The sequence below is a fragment of the Aythya ferina genome (assembly GCF_964211825.1).
Source record: "Aythya ferina genome assembly, chromosome: 15".
NCBI lineage: Eukaryota > Metazoa > Chordata > Aves > Anseriformes > Anatidae > Aythya > Aythya ferina.
In genome coordinates, this window is record NC_140314.1 from 12363422 (window position 1) to 12388789 (window position 25368).

Consider the following 25368-nt stretch of genomic DNA (forward strand, 5'->3'; position numbering starts at 1 on the left):
AAAAAAAAAATCCCGCAGCCGCAGCACGATCGTTCCGCGGGGGCAGCGGCGGGGACGGGGCGGGACCGGCCCCGGGAGGGGGGCGGCGGGGAGCGGAGCCGGCGCCATGATCTGCCTGCTGCTAGCCCTGCTCGCCAGCCTCCTGCACGGCGGTGGGCACCGGGATGGGGTGGGACCGGGACCGGGATGGGGATGGGGACTGGGACGGGGACCGGATGGGACTGGGAGGGCGACGGGGATCGGGATAGGGACGGGGATCAGGACGGGGAGCGGGGACGTGGCCGGAACAGGGACCGGGGGACGGGGATGGAACCGGGATGGGGATGAGGACGGTTGTGGGGACAGGGATGGGGACCAGGACCGGGACGAGATAGGGACGGGGGAGGGGGACGGGGGATGGGGATGGGGACGGGGACCGGGACCGGGGCTGGGGCCGGGGCAGGGACGGGGACCGGGGGAAGGGAACGGGACCGGGACGGGGACCGGGATGGGACGGGGACGGAGACTGTGACCAGGGGATGGGGACTGGGACCGGGACGGGGACCAGAACGCCAGGACAAGGACAGGGACAGGGACCGGGATGGTGACCGGGGACGGGGACCGGGACCTGCGATGGCAACAGGGATGGGGACCAGGGGGATGAGGAGAGGGAGGGGAGGGGAAAGGGAAAAGAAAGAGAGTGAGGAGGGGAAGGGTGAAGGGAGGGGAAGGGGCTGGGTCGCGGTCCCGGTCCCAGTCTCCATCCCGGTCCCAGCTGACCCCCCGGCCACCCGCAGCCCGTCCCGGTGTCACGGAGCGCACCTTCGTGGCCATCAAGCCGGACGGCGTCCAGCGGCAGCTGGTCGGGGAAATCATCCGGCGCTTCGAGAGGAAGGGCTTCAGGCTGCTGGGGCTGAAGCTGCTGCAGGTGAGCGCTGCCCCGGTGCCCCATGGTGTGCCCCGCTCACCCCGAGCCCTGCTCACGCTGGGTGCTGACCGTGGGCTCCCCGTGCCCAGGCCTCGGAGGAGCTGCTGAAGGAGCACTACGTGGCCCTGCGGGACCGACCCTTCTACGGGCGGCTGGTGAAGTACATGAGCTCGGGGCCCGTGGTCGCGATGGTGAGTGCTGGCCGGTGGAGCCGTGCTGATCCTGATGGGGTGTCCTCTGCGGCGAACTGAACCCACAAGGCAACGCCGGTGGTCTTCAAGAAGTGATTTGGGAAGGCAGCTCGCTGAGAGACCCCCGGTGCGCCGTCCCCTCGGGGGTCAGACGGCAGATTTTGGGAGCGGGTGGTCGGAGGTGCCAGGGGAGCTGTGTGAGCTGGCTGTGTGCTGTCACGTAGGTCTGGCAGGGCCTGGATGTGGTCAAGATGGCTCGAATGATGATCGGGGAGACTAACCCAGCTGAATCCCTGCCCGGCACCATCCGAGGAGACTTCTGCGTTGATGTTGGGAGGTGAGCCTGGCTTCTTGTGCCCTGGGTGTTTTGGTGCACTCCGGGACAGCGCTCCCCCTTCTGTGCTCAGATCACCACCGTCACCGCTGTCACTGCTTGCAGAGGGACAGCAGCCAGGACACGCTGACCTCTGCCTCCCGGGCTGGCTCTGCCAGAAGGGAGGAGTCTGGGTTTGGGTCCTTCGTGCTTCCTGAGGCCTCATCTGTCTGCATGAGGAGGGGTTTGCTCGGCGTCTGCTCCAGCACCCAGGACTGTCAGGCTGCGAAGAGGAAGGGAGGAGCGCTCTTGGTCATCTCCTGGGGAGCAGGGCAAGCCTGAGGGCACTCTGCTCTACCAGGCACATGAGTCTGAACCCAAAGCTGAGCAGGGGTTTTGCAGGCGTGTTTTCATCACCGGAAAGTCACCAGTGGTGACCTCTGGTGGCTGTAGCCGAGCCTGGCCTATGGTAGATGAAGTTTTTATCTCGCCCTCCTGTTAGGTTCCTGCTCCCTGCTATCCGATTCCAAACCTGCTTCACAAGACCTATCCCCCTGAAAGAAGGGGGAAGCCTGGAGGCAGAATTTCAATTGCTAACGTAAAAACAAGGTGAACCCCAGACTGACAGCCACTTGCAGCACATAAATAATTTATTACGGAAGAGAGGGCTGCCGGAAACTGGCAGCTCCTCCACATACATGGCCTGACCCACCTCACGAGCAGCCGCGGAGCTGGAAGGAGGAGGGCTGCGGGGTGGCAAGGAGCACAGTGTGATGTGAGCGGCTCAGCAGGCTGGGTTAAATTGGTCAGGGTGAAACCTTCCCCCCTGCAGCTCCCCTCCCCAGCCTCTCTCTGCGTGGTGCTGCCTGAGCCCTTTCTCTTCCCACACAGGAACGTGATTCACGGCAGCGACTCGGTCGAGAGTGCCCGGCAGGAGATCTCGCTCTGGTTCCGCCCCGAGGAGCTGACGTGCTGGGAGGACGCGGCCGAGCACTGGATCTACGAGTGATGAGGGAGCCTGAAGGAAGCAGGGGTCTACCTCACTCGGGCACAGGATGTTTCTGTGTTTCCTTCTGGCCCTGAGGCTGACTGGGGGCTCTGCTGTGGTGTTGCTGTGGGGTTTCTCTTCTGTGTGTGTGGAGGGTTCTGGGAGCTGCTCTCTGACTGGAACTCAGTACTTCAGCTGACTGTAATAGCACCTATTTTTTTTTTTTTACTCCTATCTGCTGCACTAAGTAGTTAGTGTAGCTGCTTTGCTTGCTATGGCATCCTAAAACCCCAGGCTCAAGGTGATTTACTGGTGGAAAGCAGAAGCTGGGCCCCGTTCCTCTCCCTGCCTGGTGCAGGATGCACTCTTCTGGCCACGGGGAGAGGTGTGCTGGTCACTGAGGGGTGATGTGATTCCTGTCCTCATCTGCAAGGTTCCTCACCAAAGGGTTTTAAAGAACTGAGCTGCCATGGGATCAGTGCAGGGGCTGCTGACCCCGCTCGGCAACCCTCCTCACTTCACGTGTCCCCTGCCTGCAGGGTGCAAGTGGCCTCTGGAGGAGGATGAGGCTCTGAGGACTCAGCCAGGCTCCTGTGAGTGTCAGGAGGCGATGTTAGGACCTGCTGCAGGAGAGCCTCAGAGCCACCCACATGAATGTGTTCCTCTGTCCCATCTTTTCTCACTGTTCCTTTTGTTTTTCACACCACTGCCTGTTTCTTTACTCTCTGAGCCCCCTGAGCCTCCTTCCAGAGCATAAGGGCAGGGACACTGTTGGTGTGTTGTGCTGCGGAACAGCCGTGGTGAAACCTGAAGGAGCGAGGCTCCCAGGGCTTTGCTGCATGCGGGCTGAGACATTCTGAGCTCAGCTCTGCTCTGGCAGAGCTCCTTCTGCCTTCAGGGCCTTCTCCAAGCAGTTGTTTGCAGCTCTAAACATCTTAGAGATCGTTTGTTCCCTTAAGTCATCCACATGTTCTGCTTTTTTTTTTTTTTTTTTTAAAATAATAAACTCTGGAGAATCCCATCATCTCTTCCACTAGTTGTTTCCCAGGGGACTTGGAGGGTGGAGGGGGAGGCTCTAGGCTGGTGCCAGCATGGATGTGAGCTTGTTCCCTGTGCCACACAGCTTCATGAAACATGCTGCTAGGGGCAATTCTGTGCCCTGGAGATGCACAGGTGGAACAGCTAATGGGGAAGCAGCCACGGTTTGTCAAGATACTGAAATCATTTAGGAAGGTGATTGAGTTAAGGTGCTGCAATTAACCTGTGTGATGGAGTTAAACACCTCTGGAGCAGGACAAACAGCTGCTCTGGTACCTGCTGGGATGGAGACCCTGCGATGATGGCTGCAGTCAGGCAGCAGGTGAGAGGACTCCGCACCTTCTCTTTCCAAACCACCCTAAACATAACCCTAACTATAACACCAAGCCTAACCCTAATTAGGACTCTAAAAAACACATATGGTGCCACTTTCTCTCATCAAAAAGTGCTTCCAACAGAAGTCTTTGTGTGCATCTCTCACCGAAGTTAACCAATGACATCTGCAACAAGGCCAAAAAGATTGTCTCAAAAGCATTAATTTAGACCCATCCGTCTGTGGTACTAATCACAGGGCAGTCTTTATTCTTTCTCTGCTTATCAGGTGTTACAATCCATTAGTTTTTGTTCTTTAAGAAATGCCTTTGGAGGCCAAGACTTGAAGAATGACTTAATTAACCACTAATGCTGTATGACTGAGTAACTCTGACCTTCCTGACACACAAGCAAAAAGTCATCTTGCCTCTGAAAAAACTACCCACATAAAAGTAAATACAATGTAGTATAAATTGAGACAAGTCATTTGTAGGAATGTGCCAAATTGGGTTCAGTCCAACATCTTTCCAATTAGTTGCGGAAAGCTTGCAAAGTAGGAAACAATTGAGCATGTCTTACGTAAACTGCATCAGCACATACCAGGCTTGGACATGGAACAGTACCTTATAACTTTGAGGAAGTTGCCTTTTTTTAAAAAACAAACAAACAAAAAAAAAAAAAAAAAAAAACAAGAAAAACACCCACACAATTTTCTTCCACTGCAGAGATAACTTAAATCCCATCATTAACATCAAGCTTTTCTGTCCTGAAAAATACAGACTTGTACTGCTGTACAAAAGTGCTGTGTTGACCAGCTGTGCCCATTCGCCCCTGATCTTAGGACTCTGCAGATGCTTTGAACTAACTTTGCAAGAGTGTATTCAGTAGATGTTATGCAGCAATCTGATGCTGTAATTGCTGCCTTGCTTCTCTTGCCCCAGCATTAGCAATAACGACAGGATTAGAAAAAATTACCAGCCATTCAAAGACAGAAGAATCAAGCAAAGTGCAAAGATCCGAGTATTTGAGCCTACCTTTTTGGAGATGCCACACTGCAAACAGGAGGGGTGCAGTAGGTGTGCAATTGACAGAAGAAGAAAGTAAAAGACAAAAAAAGATAGATCAGTGATTTTCTACATCCATGACAGTGAGTGTAAGGAGCCTGGAAAGAAACAAAGTACAGTTTGATTTGAATCACCAAGCAAAAGGAGAAAAACCCAACAGGTCATGTTAAGATATTTTCTATCTTCCACCTTTTATTTTTTCCCTTTTTGCTGCCTGCTCAGAGTTATTTGATCGCAAAATAATTCATCAACTACTTGCACAGGCCAAACACATCTATCTGGACAAGAAAACTTATCTTATTGAGCAGTGGAGAAAAGCTCACTTCTGTGTACACCAGAATCCAAATTGAGCCTCGTTCACAGCAGCACCCAGACAATGGAGAATGAGAGGTATGTTCGCAAGAGTAAAGATGATAGAAGTTTTTCATTAGCAACTCTGCCTGGTGAGGTAATTACTACTGGACTTATTTGGGTATAAATTTACTACATTTTTCTCTGAAGGCACCACTGTTCTGAGTGAGAATGCCTCTACAACATTCAGTGCAGCTGGACCTTCTGTGTAACTCACTCTGTTGCTGACTGATATACTAATATATTCAGAAAGGATATTACAACTCTTCTGAACTTCAGTACACAAATGAAAGGTAATATACACAAACTGCAAGAGTTCATACTGCTTGTTGCAAGTCCTGAATGCAATGATCAGAATTCTACCCAACGTGACCTTCCAGTGGCTCAGCGCCTTGGCACGTTTGAGACTGGCAGAACAGTCTCTTCCAAGAGAAAAGCAAGGTAAAGCACAAGCCAGGTGTAAACCAAATTGTAAATCTAAAAATAAACCCTCAGAGAAGTCTGCAAGGTTCATGGAGATAACTTTCTGCATACAATGTACATGTAAGAAGTTCAGCTAACACGTAAGTTATCTTGTAGGCTAGAATTGGGTAAGGCCATTTCAATACCACAGAACACACCCGTTTGCAACTACTGTGACTTACTCAGCAACATAACTGGCTGTAAGACACACACATGCAGAGGTCTCTTTGCTAAGCTTTTATTAAGGCTACCTATTGTAATGGACCAAGATTTCATTGGTCTATTGCTCCCAGCGGGCTTTTCCCCCTCTTGTTTCTGAAAAAGAGATAATGCAATCACCTTCTGGATTGGTATCCTCACTTTCCTTTTTCGTTGTTCTTTCAAAATCATTATTTCAAATAGCACATGTACCTGTCACAAAACTAGTCATCTCCTACCTATGGTTGCTATGCCCTTGATTTTCAGGAGGTTTGCAGTCAAACTACTTTTAAAAGTAAACTGCAAATAAGACTTAGTTATTTCTCCCCTATTAAAAAATAAACTCCCTAGGTGAGGAAAACATTCCCACCTCAGACAGTGTTTGCCTACTTGCAGTAAAGAAGCACCTAAGTTCACAGTACTGGACAGCACGAAATTCATGTTTTATACTAATAATCTCATCTTAAGAATCTTCATATTTGATTAGGTACTTTTCTTCCCAGTAAGTTGCCAGTGCTTTTCCAGCTTTAATAAATGTCTTTTGTTTTAAAATCAGCCTGTGACAGACACTTTTGAGACGCAACATTTGCAATCAACATATACCTTTAAAAAGTAATTATGAATTCATCACACTTCTTGGTTCAATCCCAGCAATGCTTAATTTTTGGGCTGATGACTTTTTCTAACCAAGTCCCCACAGAAAAAGTCAGCAGAGGTATCAGCATGCACCAGCAGAGCTCTTCATCTCTCCCACCAGGCACGCAAGACTAGCAGACTGTTCATCAGACTGAGAAAAGCTCGGGATGTCAGGTTTGTGGAGATCACTCCGACTACCTGTGGGGAGACCCCTACCTTTTCTGTTTGACTGTGATGCCCTTCTGCTGCAAAGCCTTCTCGTTGGCCATCTGCAGCAGCTGGATCTCCTTCCGTGAGAAAGGGCGGATAGCAAAGGCTTTTTCCAGAAGCCTCTCTGGAGACACTGACTTCACGATGTCTCTCACAAAAGCCCGAATATCCTGCTGTACGCTGTCAGACTCCATGGGCTGCCCAGCTCTGACTTTGTGAAAGAATTTCAGAATAGCCAGCGCAACACGATAGAGAACTTTGTAGCCCTCCACCAGAAACACATCGAAGACCCGAGCAATGTATACCATGGGCAGCTCTCCGAAGAGCCACCGCTGCCAGAGTATACCTCTAACACATCCTCAGACACTGCCACCAGCAGCTTGTGTGCTGCCTGACAGTACTTGTTAACCAGGTCCCCGAAAGTCATGCACGAGGATTCAAAGGCTAGGAATATCTGATCAATGAGCCAGAAGCAAAGACCTTTAAATTAACTTCTCACTTACAGAAGAGAAACATCCCACTCAGAAATATCCACAGCTTGTCCAGTTTGCAGTCTCTATTCCTAACTCTCTGGGGAAGTAACTGTTATTTACCCTGAAATTGTGCAGTTTAAAGAGCAGTGTAAACTGTTCCAAGACTGTGCAGCCAGTAAAAAGAGACGCTGACCTCCTGCTAGACACAACCATGTGCTCCTAGTTGCTCCTTTATGCTGGCACCGGCTCTCATGTGGTCACACAGTCACAGAGACTGGTTTGTTGATGTGGTACAATTCTTCCTTGCCATTTGGTAAGTAAGATGTGCAGCCGTAGTGTCAACTAGGTCAACGTTAGTGCCAGTGCAAAGATGACAAGGCAGAACCACCCTTTCTGATGGCAATATGGACTCACATCAGCTTAAAACAGCTTCATGAAAGCGATTCTTAATCCTCTTGAGCACTGCACTGGACTTCTGGTTCTGATTTTGCATCCCTTTCTATGATCAAATCACCCTCTAGAGGGCCTGCTATCACCAACATTAGACCATTTTAAAAACACACCAGACTCTAAGAGCAGTGAGAACTGAAAGATCAGGTTCTAGCCTCTGGTTCCTCAAACCACATGTTAACATGATCTACCAGCTGACTCCAGCTTCAAAGCACACCTGTGTCCCAGCAGACGGCATGACTGCAACCATTAATGCCCATACGTGAATAAGCTTTCATTTACTGCCTCTCCCCCTTTAGTTTTCCACTGAAACACACCAGTGACAGCAGACAACAAGGTAGTCCACTGCAGGAACATCTCTGTCAATGCGCCCTCAGTGTTGGGTTAAAGCTAGGGAGCACACCCCCACTGACACTGCAGACTCTGCAAAGGCAGCTGAGCCCTATAAAATGCAACAGGCCTGTGAAACTGATTTGTACAATTATGGCCTTATGTGCAAAGGTCAAAGCAACAAAAACAGTTACTGAAATGCTTCCAGAAAACCTTTAGTCATTCCTGTATCAACAGACTGGACAATGCATAGAACTTGACATTTACTAGCACAGACCATGGCCTTTTTTTTTTTTTTTTTTTTTTTATATATATAACAGGTGCATTAAAAGGATTTGAAACTCAAGGCAGACACACCATTAAGACAGATGACTCATCCTTCCTACTTTACTACAGAAAAATAAAACAAAAGTTCTGGTTCAAGTTCAGAGAAGTTCATAAACATACAATGAGCATTAGCTTGGACAGCCATACATTTAATTCAAATAGGGTTAAATTATGGCTAAAAATTAACTTTTTTTTTGAACCACATGGTGGAACTCCAAAATTACATTTCTCTTTAATAAGGTTGTGAGCACATCTTCAGGATCTGCAAAGAAGTCACAGTGAGATACCAGTCCACTGCAGAGTCAACATAGCTCTGTTAACATTTTTTCAGAAAAGTTACAACTTTTCTGTCCTTAAACTTTCTTCTCTGTCCTTACTCTTTGCCTTTTCTATCATTCACACACTTCATATCATATATTCATATGAATTCATAGATATTTTCTGTCATTCAGAATCACAGGCATATTTAAATGTTGCATGTCATATTTACCTCTGGAAGTTTCTCCAGAAACTAACTAATTTGGTGAGTGCATGCTCCTCAGCAAGCTCACTGAAGTCAGTGGCTAGGGGATGGAAGTCAGACTGGCAGAACTTTTGAACACACTGGCTGGGAGAAATCTGCTGGCTGTGCAAGTAGGTCAGGCTGCTTGCGCTTCTTAAAGCTCTAAATGCTGCAAGAAAAAAATGATAGCAAAACAAACAGGCATTGTCGAGGCCGCTAAAGCATGACCAGCTCTTAACTGCTTGCAAAACCAACAGAATTAGTGTGCTTCAGCGTAATGGTGCATAGATCCTGACACTGTGTCAAAAGCTACTGCAAGCCAGCAGGCCTCGAACCGGGAGTATTTACTTGCCAAAGGAGAAGAGCCCAAGAAATTTCAGAAAACTAGCCTGCCTTTGTCGTCTCCTCCTCCCACTCCTTCCGAATCTTCCTCCATCCGTCCTTCTGTACAAGTTTTTTCTTCTGGCAACCACATAAAGAGCAAAGTTTAACTCTGAGTTGATGGTAAAAGCAGTCAAAAACAGTCTCATTTCCAGTAGCAAAGAACAAGCAGGTCAGGGGGTGTGTCCCACCCACTTCTTGCAGGTACTGAGACTCATTTCTATCTCTTTATTACAACACTACTCCTTCCCTCTTGGTAAAGTAACTTTAGGAAAGTTAGCACCACATTGCAGCAGTATCCTCTGCCTGGATCTCTAGATAACAGCGCCTCAACTGCTGAGAACTGGAATGCTTTCAAGTACTTCTTAAGACAAAATTGTAATAGGGTTTTAAAAATTAGCAAAGCCAACTACATTACTTATGACAATGGCAAAGCTTGAAATTTCCATACACTTCCCTTAAGGAGAGGCTCCCCTTTTCCTTTCTACTTTGACTGACTTCTACAAAACAGTAAGGGTGTTGTTCTGTTCTGCACTAATTCTTTTTTAGTAGCAACCACCACACAAGTTTGAGATTGTTGGATCTATTGGTGTATTATGGAGCTTCTCGCTCTTCAGTTAACTGCAAATTAAAAACAAGTGAAAAGTAGAAAAAAAGCATATTGAAAATACACCAAAAATGGCTGCAGTAAAGACAAAAGATTTTCCGAGGTTAAGTTTAAAACTATGAAGAAAATAATCATTATAATTCAAAACCAGGCAATGACCATTGAACTGGAACTGGCACAACTTCAAGTCAATGACTACATTTTTAAGAAATAAGCTTGCCAGTCCAGCCACATTTTTCCATTCCACCCCTTAATTCTTCCCATTGTTGTGTAGGCTACTTTCAGAAGATGTCTGAAAACTGCACTGAATTTTATAGAGCAATGAAGAAAATTGTGACAGTCAAAAGTCTGATACTGCCTTTGAAAAAAAGTCTATGAAAGCATCTAAAAATGCATAAGTCATAAAATAAACAGTTTGAATTATGACTTCCCTTCATCGAAGGAAATATAAGGTCACAATATTGCTAAAGCTAACATGGCTAGGGACAACTTTAATAGGCTTCATTACAAAAGCAATCTAGTAAATTTTGCAAGATGCATTTCAATATTTCAGTCACAAAACTAACCAACTCTACTTCCAGTTCACTAAAATAATCAATTTTTGCTTTCCCAAATGCAAGAATCAGCACACTGAAATACCTGAATTACAACTAACATGGAGTACCAATATTTCTTCCAAATCCAGAGTACATATATCTACATCAGTGAAATATTTATATTCTAAACTTTTTAGAAATAGATTTCAGCTTTGATTAAAACCCGAGATTAAACTACTTGGTACTGATTTTAATAAATACAGGAAAGTTCCTTAAATTGTAATCAGGAAAACCATGTTCCCTATCCTATTTAAACAATCTTACAATTTTGCCTTCTCAAAGTTGTATGATAGATTAACAGCTTGTTAGGATACTTCACACGCATCTACTGTACTTACTTTATAACATGAAACCTAAACTTTGTGCATGGGTAAGATGAAAATGTTATCAATTGCACTGATTTTAATGGGGATGACTTTTCAAACACCTCTGATACAGCTCTTTGCTATGCACTGTACAGAACAGCTAGATACTGACAACTGATATTTTGGCACATTTTCATAACGTGCTAACAGGAAACAAGTACTTTCTTTTGCTGTACAACAAATAAAGACTACTGCTAACCTCCCAGACCTGCAGCATATTGTCTCCTGTTTATGCTGTAGTGATGTAGCCAGAGAAAAGGCTCAAGTTCACTTTATTTCATAACTTCAGTAAACTAACACATGCAGAAGGCACATGAACAGATGAATCTTCTTCCTTGAGATTTCTAGCCATTAGTCCTCACTCCGGTTGAAGAAAATTAAATCCAAAACCCTAAGTAGATGATTTCCCATCCTTGAGCAGTACTGAATCACATCTGAGATTTTTGCTTTATATACCAATGAATCTGATAGAAGAACAAAGCAATACAGCAAGAAAGTAATGCTGACAAACAGTCACTCTTTCTTCCCCAGTACTTCAGTGCATCCTGTGGTTTTCTCCAAGTCCAGGCTTACAGCAGCATACCTTGACATCTCTGCTACATGGATCTGGAAACAAGACCAGATATCACAGTGCCATCCCCTGTGACATTTACAGCTTCAATTACTTCCCATTCTGCAAAGCATTTAGGAAGATATCAGAGCTAAAAATTAAGCACTCCATTCAGCACTGGAACAAGCCAAACACAGTTAGCTCATCACACGTAGGAAAGCAGTTTGGACTGTGCTGATGCATTTTGAATTGACGATCCTTTTCAGTGGAGTACACAAGAGTTCAATGGATTGCTTTGATGAGGTTAAATGCAGTTTGATCTCTTCATGGATTGCTCCAGGCACTGTCCACAGTATAAGCTGGGTTTCTGCTCCTGCATAATGCTCTAACACTAGTTTATCACTCACAACAGGGGCTGAGACATTTGCTCCCCATTGTTTTTCATGCTCTTTAGGGACAAAGTCTAGAAACCTGTTGACACAAAATGAGTACTCACTTCTGATTTCCCTGAGAAACTGCTGAAGACCTGATAGTGTCTGACAGCACTGGTAAGAGTACAGGGCAAATCATTTTAAGCATCTAGATGATTTCTCCGTGGATGTCACCATTACAGATGAAGCATAGTCACTGAAGGTTTGCCTGAGAATCTCGTGCTTTCATTTATAAGTGAAAGCACAGGTAACATTGTCTTCTTAAACAGGGACTTTTAATTATCTCTGATTAATCAAGCATGTATTTTATTATAATAAAAAGTTCAGAAACATGATGACCTATGCTGGCCTGATAAACGACAGTAGCTTAAATTTAAGAGAATGTATAGGCCTTATATCTACAAACATTTCAACAGAAAACAGCAACCCCTTGTTCCCATCTCCTGTCCTGGGACAACACGAGCACTTTTAATACTCAATCACTGTTGATTCCATGAGCTGTACTTACTAGAAGATACCATAGAGGTAGAAAACCCAAACACTCCCAAAACAAACAGCATAAAGGTCTGAAAAAAAAAAAAAAAGAATCTTGTGCAAAAAAAAGGAAGAGAAGAAAAGGTTTAATGGTTCCACAAAGGGTGCAAAATGCTAAAGAACAGAGCATTTTAAGAGGACACTGGATAGTAAATGTTATCAAATACATAGATCAAGAGCTTCTGGCCTGCCTATATCATTACAGATATGAGGACCAACTAAGGGGAGAATTTTCCTTTACACAAAACAAAACACTGGATGTAAGCAGCAGATCTATTTGATACAATGAATTAAGTGTTACCCATTTAAGAAGTTTACTCTGAAACCAGAAGTTTCAAAATATGAAGTGTGCCATTTAAAGTCTATCAAGGTAATAGACCAGTGACCCAATTCCCAATGTCATCTTTAAAACGAAACGAAAGTAATTTAATCAAAGCACTACAAATATTGGTGTGGAAACTTACAAGAATATAACTTTTCTATCAATTTAAATGCTAGAATGTGTTTAAGTTGATTTAAGATATCCTAGTGTAATATATTAACATACAAAGCCTTAGTCCAGCAGTCAGAGTGCTTAAAGGAAACCAAAGGTAGATGATGGGCAGCTGAACGAGCTGCCCTAGGCTAATCAAACACAAAGTCCCTACAAGTTACCTCCTCTGCTGTGTAATCTTCCATGTCGATAACTACCCCGTTAATATCTCCCCAATGAAAATAAGAAGTCTCATATAGCAAGACGTGATTTAAAATGATTACGATTTATTAGCTCTGTGAATATTCAAGGCACTTGATTCTTTATACCTGCCTAGGGACTGGATAATACACTCAAGCTAAAGAACTTCGAGCAACCTGGTCTAGTGGCTCCCATGGCAGGGAGACTGGAATGAGATGATCTTTAAGGTCCCTTCCAACACAAACCATCTGTGATGCTATGATTCTTACTCTGAGCCTACAGAAATTGCTGCATGTCTTCTTTGCCTTTGTAGTAAGCAAGGAGGGAGGTGCACGCCATGCACACCAGCAGCTATCAACAGAACTTGTTTATTCCAGGATAAGTTTTGCAGCCCCACAATTTCAGCTGGCAGCTGAAAATGGAGTAGGAAATTGTTATCGTATCAGACTACTTTATTATTTTCTGCAGCAAGTGCTAAAGGCATAGAGGTTTCCCCTTGGAAAACAAGAGCTGATTTACAGTAACATAAGCATTATGAAAACTACAAAATTAAAGCTGTCAATTTATAAAGAACCTGTTCTCTTCCAGCTCTGTGAACCTCTGTATCTTCTCCCTCTTCTCAAGACTGCTCCAAAGAAAAGCTTCAGTAATCTAGTACCCTGGTGATGGATTACCCCTCTTCAGAAACAACAAAAGTTAGATTATCTGGCACACAAGGGAAAACCTAGACACCAACACCAAACCAGCTCCAAATACACTGTACAATTAGAGGAGGATCTAATCTTGGGCAGAATGCCAACAATTACATTTCAGGGAACTTATATCAAAATAAAGCAATATATTGTTCTTATTTCTGCAGTATTTCAAAAGTTACGCACTACCAAAATCCCAAGAGTAATACGAACACTTGTCCTGGAGCAGCAAAGGTACAGACACAGCATTTTATACTGTAAAAGCGATCACTGCAGAATCCTAAGCTAGTGCTACCTTATTTCATTAAAAATCAAATGGCATTTATAACCACAGACTGGTTGCTGAGATTTTAATTTTACTATTATAGTAGATTGTTAATCTCTAGTCTTACTAGTGGGTAAAACTTTGGGAAGCCTAGCCTTGTCAGAGGACCATTAAGACAGCTGAGGGCTCAGAGCACAGGACAGATGAGTCGCCTTGCAGTAGATGGTGTTCCTTATCCACATGCTCATTCTGAGTAAACTTAAAGGAACTTAAAGTATCTGACGTCTGCTCTGCCAAATGTCACTGCACGGATCCACAAATGCTCGTCTCTCAGCTGGAAGAGATGGCTTACAGGCTTACTGAGATGTAAAGCAGGAATCTTGTCCCCTTGGGGAACTACATTAGAAAACAAACATTCCCTCTATACCGTGAGATATTATAGCAAAAACAAACAACAGAAAAACAATAGCCTTAACAACCCTCCCTCCCCCAGGCTGAAGGGATTTTATTAATCCTTACTGCAGAACTTATCTTCGTATAGATCTTCTGACTTGCTCCCTTCTGCCACGTCTGCTGATGAGGAGAAAAAGAAATGAAATCAAACCATTTAAAAAGAATGTGATAGGCAGCACTCACATGCATCAAGTACACCAATGACCTCTGTAACTTCTAAAAGATATCTGCCTGTACTTCTGCATGGCTTCCAACCTTCATATTTGCCTCTGGAGTATAGAGAACAAGGGGGCAAATACCCTCACAATAGAGAACAGCGGCTAAATAACCATACTATTAAAGTGCTTACAGCATAAACAATTCATTTCAGTCTCTCAAACCACAAGCAGGATTACTGCTTGCGGCACCTTTGTAATAAATATTTTTAGCCAGTGTTCCCTTTGTGGTTTATTGCTGGTTCTCCTCTGCCCCCGCTCTCCCACAGTGCTCCCCAGTGTTTTGAGCTATGAAATTGCCTGTTTAACACAGAATTTGGCGTCCCTCCTGTAATCTCTGAAGAGCATCTCTCCTCATAGGGCACAGGCAGTTTCTGCATGGGCAGGAGACTTGAGAACACCAGCTCTACAGCTTACGCTATTTATCTTTTTAGGTTTAAGATCCCCAGTTCTGAAACAAAATAACTATATTCTGGAGATATGTAGTGCGGTACAGGTTCAAATCAGCTTAGTAAGCTGATAGTGGTCACTAGACTAGGCTCTTGTCCTATTAGGTAAGAAAGTTGGAATTAATCTGATAAACATTGGTTTTCTTTACAAATGAATTATATTCAGCCTAGCAGATTTTGAAATAACATAATTGTAATGACAGCAAAATCTAGTTGTGAGAGCATCTTTTTATGTGAGTTATTTCTTCCTTCAGTCATTTTCTCCTGGAAAACTCTAACAAAATAACCCAGCGCTGGTGTAGCCACACGGATGTTACACCTATTTGGTAACAGAACAGAGCTGTGCCCATACCAAGCACGATAAAACAGTCAGGCTATCAAACTCCTTCTCTGAGACAGTGGGAATCAACAACGCCTGGTCTTTTGCAATGTTTGAAAACTCAGGTAGCTGTCCTTTGACGCAAGAAGTTTCAGCAAGAGGAGAACAAATGAGATACGGTGAAGCCTAAGTGCATGAACAACAGAGATAAGAAGAGTGCTTACATCTGTTAAGAGAAACAGCTGACTCCACAGCTGGATGCCTCCAGCACATACTCCCACCCATACACACAGAATCCAAGCAAGTCAATCATTAATATAGTGCAATTAGCTCTGCCTATCTTTATATGAGACAGGTTGTGTGACTGCTTGGTCAGGTACAAGGGAACTAATTGGCTGATGACCAGCTTTACATAGATGAACTCTACTACAAGCTCTCATCCCCAAGCTACGTGCTATACAAACATATCCAAATATTCCACTTATACCTGCAAATAAAGGCATCCCCAGATGAACACATCAGACTTCCAAAACAAATTTTAGCTCTTTAATTCTCAGTCACAAATCAAAGCCATAAGTGGAGACCAGCAACGCTTCTTTCAGGCCACTATCACAGCTCACCTATTCCAAGCGTTACCATATACCCACCTACCTCGGAGCATGTACCCACACAGCCTAACACAAACAGCTCTAACAGCCTCCCCAACCTCAGGGGTGAAGCAGAATGCAACTTAAAGAGCTACAACACCAAGGACCAAAATCTATGGTCTGTTGCCAATAATTTGCATGTTACTAACTCCATCCAGCTTCAGCACCAAAGCAGAGGCCCTTACAACCTAAACAAATTCCCAGGCAGTATTATCAGATCACAATAACGTGATGTTGGAGACAGCAAAAGACACAAGCAGCGTGGACTGGTTTGCTTTAACGCTTGCCTGCCTTGAATTTCTGGATACAAAAATTTCAGTGCAGGTGTAACTCCTTTCAGGTTACTTTAACAACCCAAATGACACAGCTGATCAAGCTGATTGGGAGAGGCTGTTTCAAGGTTTCAGATTAACAAAATGAAGATGGAAAAACACCCAAGGGGAGAAACAAAGGGCTGTAATGGAAGGAGAGTTAGGATGAGCAGAAGCACCTGAATGTGGAAGGTTCACAGATAGCTTGCTACAAACTTTACTTGGCAATATTTAATTATTAACAGCAAAAAAGAGAAGCAGAAAGCTCTTCCCCTAATGTTCAAACTCTAGCTGCACAAACACCTACACTTTTTCAGATATTAACAAAAGAAAAGCCATTCAGTACAAAGGCTCTCAATAGCTAGCTGTTGTGCAATATTATCCACAGCTATTTTACAAATTACAAAGGACAGAAGTATAATGCATTGCTTGGAAGCAACAAAGAGCTGATATAAAATGTGGCTGGAGCCCTTCAAATCAAGTTCTCAGTGCTGCTTCTGCAAAGCAACCATCTTAAGATAGATGCCTATGGCAACACCACCTAACTACTAGTGATTGTGTAACGAAGGAGGTTCTAACAAGGAATTCTTTCTTCTGGTGATACCTAGATGCAATCTGTGTTAGTTTTGTTCTCTGAGTGTTCCCAGACACTCTGACAATCCTACTTGGCTTCTTGTTACGCCACACAAGCTTTCAGATGCCCCAGCTTCCTTACAGAGCTGGACACAAGCCCAGCTTGGAGGCAGTGCATTTCCATACAGAGCCCCCCCTTTCCCTTCATCACACCCGCAGGCCCCCGGCCCTCCCGGTGCCTCTGACACTGCCGGGGCCGGGAGCAGCAGCAACCACAGGCTGTGCCCCCGGTGTGTGCCCGTGTGCTGGCACAGGGGGGCTGAGCAGCTCCTGGTTAAGTTATGGAAGGGGTCTCGAGCTTGGCATTCAGTTGGGAAATGCTCTGTCAGCCCCAGCATCCCTGCAGCCATCTCCCACATCAGGATGCGGTGTGTGCACACACGCAGCTCCTCACTGAAGAGGTGGGAGCGCTGTGAGGGAGCACGGCCCTGGGGCTACTTTGGGGGCACTTTGGGCCCGCTGTGGCTCCGTGCTCGGTCCCGGGACGATTGTTTTCTTACTGAGGCTGCAACAGCCGGGGCAGAAACCAGCTTGTTGCAAAGCCAGAGGATGTCTGCGGTGGTTATTTGGCTTGGCTCGGCAGCCGCGTGCTGTTTACGGCTGGATAAATAGCCACCACGTTAAAGATTATTAACTCGGCACGCTTAAGTGACCAATAAAGTTCTAATCTTTTATACGGCGTTGTAAACGTACACGGCGGTGTAACGCAGGCTCTTGCCAAACAGATAACAAATCCATTCCCCGAGAGGGGTCCAGCCTGATGGGAGGCACGAGGGGCCGTGAGGAAGGCCCGGAAGGTGATAACAAAATGTTGGGCACAAAGGGGAGCCGCGCTGATCACAGCTGGGTGATGAACGGGGTGCTGGGGGAGAGCTGACCTCACTTGCCCCAAAGCCTCTGCCCCCACTGACCCCAAAGCCTCCGCCAGCAGGCAGGACGGGACAGGCGATGTGCCCTTCCCCAGCCACCTGAAGGAAGACAGGTTTGGGAGAGGACAGAACTGGCTGGAGAGGTGTGGGAGCAGCAACGTGTGGGCAGTGTTGGAAGAGATTTTGTGGGAGGATGAGAAACTTCCATCTGTCCCCAGTATTTATAGCATCTTGTCACAGCAGCACGTGTCCCGTGCAGTCTGTGTGCGGGCTCAGAGCACCCCTCTGAGGTGAAGCAGTGCTGGTGTTCCCGTGCTTCTTGGGAGAAATTGAGGCAGGGAGAGGGAAGGTGTGCTCCTGGCGTGCACCCGGCTGGGGACCGGCAGGCTTTGGAGAAGCACGGCACAGGGAAATGCACCAGGCTTGAGGAATTTCTCTGCTAAAGCAGAAACGATGATTTGAGCTGAACATACCCTTTAGACAAATAATTGCTCTCAGTGTTCAAAAAGCAGAAGTAATCAAAGGCTCTCTTCAGATTTATCTACTGATGTTCCGTGGCGATTTCAGAGAGATTTTAGGAGCACAATGAGGACACTTTTGTCACCGAAGTCTGTGCACTGCCTGATAGTTTTACCATTCCGGTCACCCAGGTGCCACAGGGGGCTGGATTCCAGCAGACAGAGCCCGGCACAGAGCTGAGGTCAGCGCAGGGAGATCTGTCAGAAGGGGAGCGCTGTGTGCGTGAAGGGGAGAGCAGCCTGTGGAGCGGTAGACGGTGAAGAAATGGCAGATGGTGTGGACAGGGTGGGTGCCGTGAGCTGCCTTAAAGCCGTGGAGACTGCACGGCCACGTGAATAACCTTCAGTGCCCTGTTCCCAAGCTGTTGTGCTGTCTGTGGCTACGTGAGAGTGGGTGAAAACCATGCTCGACTGGCTGAATGCTGATGGGGAACATGTTTGAGCGCATCTACTTTTGTTTCTGGAGAAAGATGTTCATTGCTGGCAGCTTTTACAGAAACCAAGGGATGCTCGGGCTCCAAGCACTGCAGCAACTCAAATAAAGAGCAAGATCCAGTGACTGCCTAGGCACCAAGGGCAAAGAGCCTGCAAAGGCTTTCTGGGGATTGATGAAAGATATTGGGTTATAGGGCTGCCAGTCAACAACTCCCCTGAGTTTTGGAGAACTTTCACGTGGTGCAAAATGAATAGTCCCACGAGTACAGTGTTCAGTGAAACCTGGTTTCCTATGGCTTTGTGTCTTGACTGTGTTTTTCTTTTGTGTTTCTGAAGCCTGAAAATGGGTGAGCTGATGCTGAGCCATTTATTTGCATGGTGATGCTCTTCCACCTCACCTCTCATTTTCCTGGAACGTATTTGAACAGCAATGCATGCAGTTGGACATACCTCATTTTCTTATGAAGCCATGCTAGGGTTACGGTCTAGGCATGTGTGGATGTAACGGAGTCTTTCTGTCAGTGGCAACAGAGGGACTGAGTGACTGGATGGGGAAAAGAAAAGGGAAAATGAAAATAAAAAGCAAGGAAACACTGAGGAGGTGGAATGGGCCATCAGGTGGGAAAGCTGTCCCCGCGGGTGTGCAACAGCTTTGGAGAGGGGCCGGCACCCTTACAGGGGGTAGGAGAGTGGCTGGAGCACTCAGAGGAGTCCAGGACGTGCAGAAGGGATTGGGCCAAACCCTGAGCTGGGCTACTGAAGCTCTGGCTTTGCTGGTTCCGCGGGGATGCTGTTTGCACAGGGCTGGTTGCATCCAAAGCTGATAAGCCTGGCAGAGTGTGACCTCCTGTGGGTAAAACCGGGAATTACCGTGGGATAATTAAGTGAATCCTTTGCGTGTCACATAGAAAGGATGCTGGGATGCTTGCCCAGCGGTGTGATCACCTTCTTAGCCATCTGCAGCAGCCAGATCTGGATCCCTCCCCCTGGATGATCTGCTGATGTTCTTCCTGGCAAAGATTAAAACCTACCAAAATCAGGAGCGTGCTGGTGGACGTTTCAGCAAGAAGTCCAGGGGAACTGTTTTGAGGGTGGCTACTCATTTCTCTGGCTCACACCCTGTACTTCGCACTTAGCTGGACAGATTGCAGTTGGCTTTTCCCGACTCTTTGTCACTTCCCTCTCCCCAGCCATGGTACCTCCTGCCTGCCAGGGACAGGCGCTCATCCTGTCATAGCACAGACGCCATGGGAAATGCCAGCTTTTGGTCCTAGGCGGTCCTTCTGGTATGCACAGGGGATTCGTTAGGGTGGGCTCAGCAGCCTCCCTCCTGGATGGCTTTAATCACCCTCCAAGAGAGGACCAGGACATAGCTGTGGGTGGCAAAGTACGGCATACCCTCAGTGTATTGCCTCAGGTATTCCAAAATGCTTGATGATTGCCTTTTAAGCATGTGGCTTTGTCTACATCTATTACACGAGATATCTTGCAGTGTCAGACCCACAGAGATGCCTCCAGCTGCTGGGCACTCTTGCCAGCCTCTAGTAGCTGGAGGAGGAAAATTCATTGCAGAGGGATCTTGCAAGTTTTCTGCCACCCATGGAGTGCCTGCCTGCTGACCTGTGGGGTCTCAGGGAATGCCTGTCTGTTTTCTCAGGGTTTGCCCTGAGAGGATGATTTTGAAGGAGTTTGGTTCTTTCTGAAAAGGGGTTTATACCACAGAAGTGTCCGGGGGCTGTTGGTGATGCACGTGCTGCAGACCTGGATGGATAAATATGTGTTGGCTGGATTTAGGCCCCTCACTGGCTTTGATGTTGTCTTGGTGCCTTTCTTCACCTCATACCTCTCTGCACCAGCCCCTTCTGCTGCTTCTTGGGGGACTTAGTGGTGTTCACCAGGCTCCTTGGATGCTGACATCCCATGCCCAAGCAGCCGGCTGGGCTGTGCCCGGCCCTGGGGAGCATTTCCACCAGCATGATGGAGTGGGAGTGGTGAGGACCCAGCAGACTTCCTGGGGCAAACAAGTGCAAAACCAAGTGCTGTGATCTCGTGGTTTTGCTTTCTGGAAAGCTGAGAACAGGCTGGGCCCACGCTGGGAAAGAAAGAGGAGAGGGTGCATCGCCCAGTCTGGAGCAGGTGCCCCCCAGTCCCAGCCTGGTGGCCAGGGCAGGTCCCTAACTCTGCTTGGCAAGGGGGCTTCACCCCAAAACCCACGGCGCTGGGTGCTCTCAGGCCTGTCTCTGGTCCCCCCGAGGGCAAAGCAGAACCTGCAATTAGCATTTCGAAAAGGTGTGAAATGAAGCCAGAGCAAAAGCAGGCTCGGTGGGTGCTCTGACCCCGGGCCTGGTCCTCGTGGCCCTCGCACCTGTGCTGGAGTGTGAATCGCCACTCTGTGCCGGTGCCCCTCTCCCCCTCCGCACACTCTGTTTTCATTAGCGTGTGCTCTTGGGTTAAGGACCGTTCTCACTTCCAGCTGAACAAACACTTTCCATTGCATGTAAAATCCAGCCTGGTGCTAATAGGCGTCCCCCCGCCTTCCTGCTCCCCTCTGCCACCTTTTGTGCAGTTGGCAGGACAAAAAAGTGGTGCTATTACCTGACTTATTATCGGCACGGGACTGTAATTTATGGCGTATGCTTGGTAAAGTGCCATGCTGAAAACATTTATGGCCCACTTAGAGCCCTGCGGGGCGGTGGGAGGGAGATGGCTGCGGAGGGGAAGCCTGCTGTTCCTCCTTCGCAAAATCCTGCACAGCCTGAAAGCCTCCTCTGCCCTCTGACAGGGACCCTGCGGGCTGGCCCAGCACCCCTGCCCCATGGATGTTGGACCTGGCTGAGAGGCCAGCACTCGGGACAGACATAAAACCTTACTGTCCTTAGCTTAAACCAATTTTCTCTCCCTTTGGGCATTTATCCAATTCCCCATCTTTACGTTCTCTGGCCCCATGCAGTCACACAGCCAGAATCCCAGACCCTGCCTTCCTTATCTTCATAAGGCACGTGACACCTCCTCCTTGCCCTGTGGGATCCAACGCCTTGTCCTCTTGTGGAATAAAAAATGCCAGCCTGTTCAAGCTGCTCAACATGCAGCATGTCAGGCAGAGGAGCCACGAATAACTCCTCCTGAGGATGGTGCTCCAGTAATTTAGCTGCTCTCTAGTAACGAGGTTCATACTTGGAAGCAAACACTCCAGAATTTGGTTTACCATGCCTGGATTTGACCAGGCAAGGTGCTGTGAAGAGGAGACAAGCGAATCGTCAGTGCTGTGTGTGGGCTGGATTTGAATAGCAAACTAGGAGGGTGAGGGGAAAGCCAGTCCCAGCAGCAGTGACTTTTCAGTGCCTGACCAGAGACTTGTCAGGAGTGGGAGCTTACACCCTGGTCCTGCGATGTGTGCCATGGAGATTCAGCACGGAAAAGTGTGTTTGACACCAGGCTGTTTGCTGCTTACCAAAAAGTTAATGTTGCCTGTTGAACTTCTCTCGAGAAAACGTCATCATTCATCATTTAGAAGTATTTGTGTACAGTGAGCCAGGCTGTCTGTACACTGTGTAGAACAAACATATGTGAGTTCGTCTTCCTTCTTCTGTCTTTGCCTGCTGGGGGAAAAAGCAGTTGTTATGAGCCTTTGGCCACGGCAGTGCATCTGTGTGCTGGTGTTAACAGGGGTGTTCTGCCTCTGGCTGGGGAGGTGCGTGGGTATCAGGCACTCTCTGCTGGCTGCATCCAAAGCTTTGCAAGATAAAACCTTGGGAGTCTGGTGATGCAAGGAATCTGCATGATGCCCGCAATGCCTCTTCCAACTCCAGTTATCATCCTCCTGCTGTTATTTCTGGCCACCCTGTCTGAAGGGTCCCAGGGCTGAGGTTTTGGGCTGGGAGAATGCCTTGAGCTGGAGCTGCTTCACTCATGCTGCGGTTGGGCAGAGCGCATGTTTTGGATGGCATTCATTTCCCCAAACAGTAGCTGTCTAGAAGTTTGCCATCTGGTGTAATTTTGCCCTTTAATCTCCATCTGCACTATGCAGTGGGGAGAGATGGAATCCTCATGAGTGAATCAGCCCCTTTGTTCTGAGCACTGTCGGATGGAGCAGCTTGCTCTGGAGTTGCTTTTGTGTCTGCTCGCTGGAGCTTTGCTCTTCAGGTGCTAAAGTTGGAGGAAGGGGAAAGCCACCCTTTGGGCTTTCCATGTGAGCGAGGGATGGTGGGAAGCTCCCATCACCTGCAGTGTCTGAGACACCTTTTGGCCTGGTTCTGTTTACCAAGTTTGGTCAAATCTCCCCCGAAATCCCAGAGATTCCCTTTTCTGACATGGCAAGAAGTGGGCTGGTGGCAGGGCTAGGACTGGATTCCACAGGCAGCAGAGTAGAGCCGCTGTCCTGAAATGTTTCAGCATGTCCCACAGGGTGAAAACAGCTTGGCTGATAATAAAACCTTTGCTGAGTGTGAGATTATTTGATGGGAAAGGGAGGCGGGAGGGATGCAAAAAATACCTGTCTTAAGAGGGTTCACTGTGTGTGCACCTGATAAAAATCATAACATGGGATCAGCTTTCTTCTCTGCTTGCTTGGCTTTTGGCATGCATAACCAAGCTCTGGCAGGCAGGGCAAATTTCCTTCTCCCCAGGGTCGTTAAAAAAGACCATTTCCCTGTTGAAGGAGAGGGAGGGAGGTGGGGATGGAAAGGGGAGCTGAGCCAGGCAGTGGGCTCGCCCTGCCCGCGCTGCCGCAGAGCCTCGGCTCTCCCGCCCCCACCGCTCTCCGCAGCATTAGGCACGTGGGATTGAGGGGGGCTGGATGGGTATGAAAGCAAACACACATCTGGAAGTTCCTCCAGTTAATTGGGCAATTATTCATACCACTCTTGCTGGAAGCAGCCTGCTACCGCCGAGCCAAAACCAACAACAACAGACTGCGGGCGTACTCCGTCCCCGTTCGGGGCAGGGAGGTGTGTGTGGCGAGGTGGGGCTGCCGAGGGCAGGGTGAGCCACGGGGGCACGGACCCGCTCCTGGGCTGCCCCTCTGGGCCATGGCCATGGGTGGGAAGCCCCCAGGTCCCGGGGAGGTGCTTGCTTCACTGCACATGTGGGCCCCGGGCTGGGAGGGGGCGGCTGCTGCTGTGGAGCACCAGGAGAACCCAAGTCAACCTGTGTTGGGTTTTATTAGGAGCTTGGCAGGCCGTGGTGTTGGTGAAGGTAGTCCAGGCCCAGCTGTGCTCTGTAACACTTTACTCCTCGTAAATAGTGGGTTCGCTGCCATTCCTGCCCAGCTCCCACCTGAGGAAGGCTCTGGCAGCCCACGTTCACCTTTTCCATCCCTCCTCCTTCCACTTCCTCCCATCCCTGGTTCCTCCTTAGCCGGACAGCAGCACTGGGGCATGTCTTCAGGCCCTGCTCACCTCTGGTGTGCTGTGCAGGTGGGGTGCTGAGGGAGGGCAATGCTTGCTGGCCTTGGCTTTGACACTTCATTCCCTGCAGTTTGCCCAGGAGCTGCCCTGAGCACTGGTTTTGTAGCACACCGTGCTGCAGTCAGAGCGGCTTGTCCCAGGGCAGAGGTAACAGGCTCCTGGGGAAATGATGTGCAGGGCTGCCCCAGACACTATCAGCTGTGAAATGTTGTCTCTCTTCTTTCTCGTCTCTAAATCCAGCAGGATATACGATTGCTCCTAGAGCTGAGTGTGCCAGGGTTGCCCATCAGTGGGACCGAGCCACATCTTGAAACCATTCCCCTGGAGCTGCTGTTTGAATGCTTTGCCATGTTCCTTCCTCTCTGCTGAAGCTCACAGGAAGCCTACCCCCTCCTAGCAGAATATATCCCCTTCTCTTAAACCGTGCCTGCCGTGAGGAGGTGGGGGTGCTGTGTTCAGCCCCTCTGCCTCCCACTTTGCCTGAGAGCGTGTCTCTGGCACTGGGGGATATGGTGGCAGCCTCAGAAATGCACACAGCATTGGGCTCCACCGGCATACTTGGACCCACCTCCAGCCAACCCCAGCTGGGATGTGGATGGAGAAAAGTTCCCGTTGTTCCATTTTTCCTTGTCTTTTTCCTTGTTCCATGAGCTGGGTCTTCTTTGAAGAACTTTGCTGCCACTAACTCAAGATCTCCCTTAGGATAACGTAAATCAGACAGACAGTTTGGCTCCAGGATGAACATGGGAATGTAAGCAAGGCTACACTGGATCACACCATGGAGCTGCTGAGTGCGGGATCCTCTCCCCAGCATTGCTGGAGTGAGTGCTCTAGGAAAAGACTCGAAATAATGCATGCATGGCGTGCTTTCTCCTGCTCTTTCCTGGCAGCCCACAGATGTGATGAAAGGTTTATCTAGTGAGTGATCAGCTAATATTTTGCATCTTTGTTTGCCCATTTTTGAAGTGTTTTAGAAGCAGCGATGGTGCTAACTCAGAAAGGCTTGGGGACGTGAAGTTCTCTGCATGCAATTTTCGTAGTGCTCTCAAAAGTACCGCGAGGACATCACACCACGAAAAACCACTGGAGAGAGGAGAGCACGATTCTCTCTTACAGGAGAGAGCAAAGAATTGAAACGGCTTGTCTGAAATCTCAGCGGGGATCCTTAGCAGAGTGAGGTGTTGAAACCAGATGCTTGGAGTTCTGGTGACAGTTCAGCCTTCCTCTTTGATAGTCACCCACACAGAGATCTAAGGATGGGAGCTGCT

The 25368-nt window shown here is 47.7% G+C and overlaps 2 protein-coding genes and 1 long non-coding RNA gene across 3 annotated transcripts; 1 reads left to right on the top strand and 2 right to left on the bottom strand.

The window, feature by feature from the left end:
* Positions 1–2: 2 nt before the first annotated feature.
* On the top strand, positions 3–3423 carry NME3 (NME/NM23 nucleoside diphosphate kinase 3). The gene is made up of 5 exons (XM_084537271.1): positions 3–152; positions 777–907; positions 997–1098; positions 1323–1435; positions 2303–3423. The coding sequence occupies exons 1-5, from the start codon at positions 107–109 to the stop codon at positions 2418–2420; spliced, it is 510 nt and encodes a 169-aa protein (XP_084393397.1). The 5' UTR covers positions 3–106; the 3' UTR covers positions 2421–3423.
* LOC311445297 (TBC1 domain family member 24-like) lies at positions 1442–7350 on the bottom strand. The gene is made up of 3 exons (XM_084537272.1): positions 6677–7350; positions 4784–4801; positions 1442–1694 (listed from the first exon to the last, which is right to left on the bottom strand). Exons 1-3 carry the CDS (start codon positions 6976–6978, stop codon positions 1634–1636), a joined length of 381 nt encoding a protein of 126 aa, XP_084393398.1. The 5' UTR covers positions 6979–7350; the 3' UTR covers positions 1442–1633.
* Positions 7351–10957: 3607 nt separating this feature from the next.
* On the bottom strand, positions 10958–16082 carry LOC311445299. The gene is made up of 3 exons (XR_014698331.1): positions 15770–16082; positions 14366–14416; positions 10958–11307 (listed from the first exon to the last, which is right to left on the bottom strand). It is a non-coding gene; the product is annotated as an uncharacterized lncRNA (long non-coding RNA).
* Between the last annotated feature and the right edge of the window lie 9286 nt (positions 16083–25368).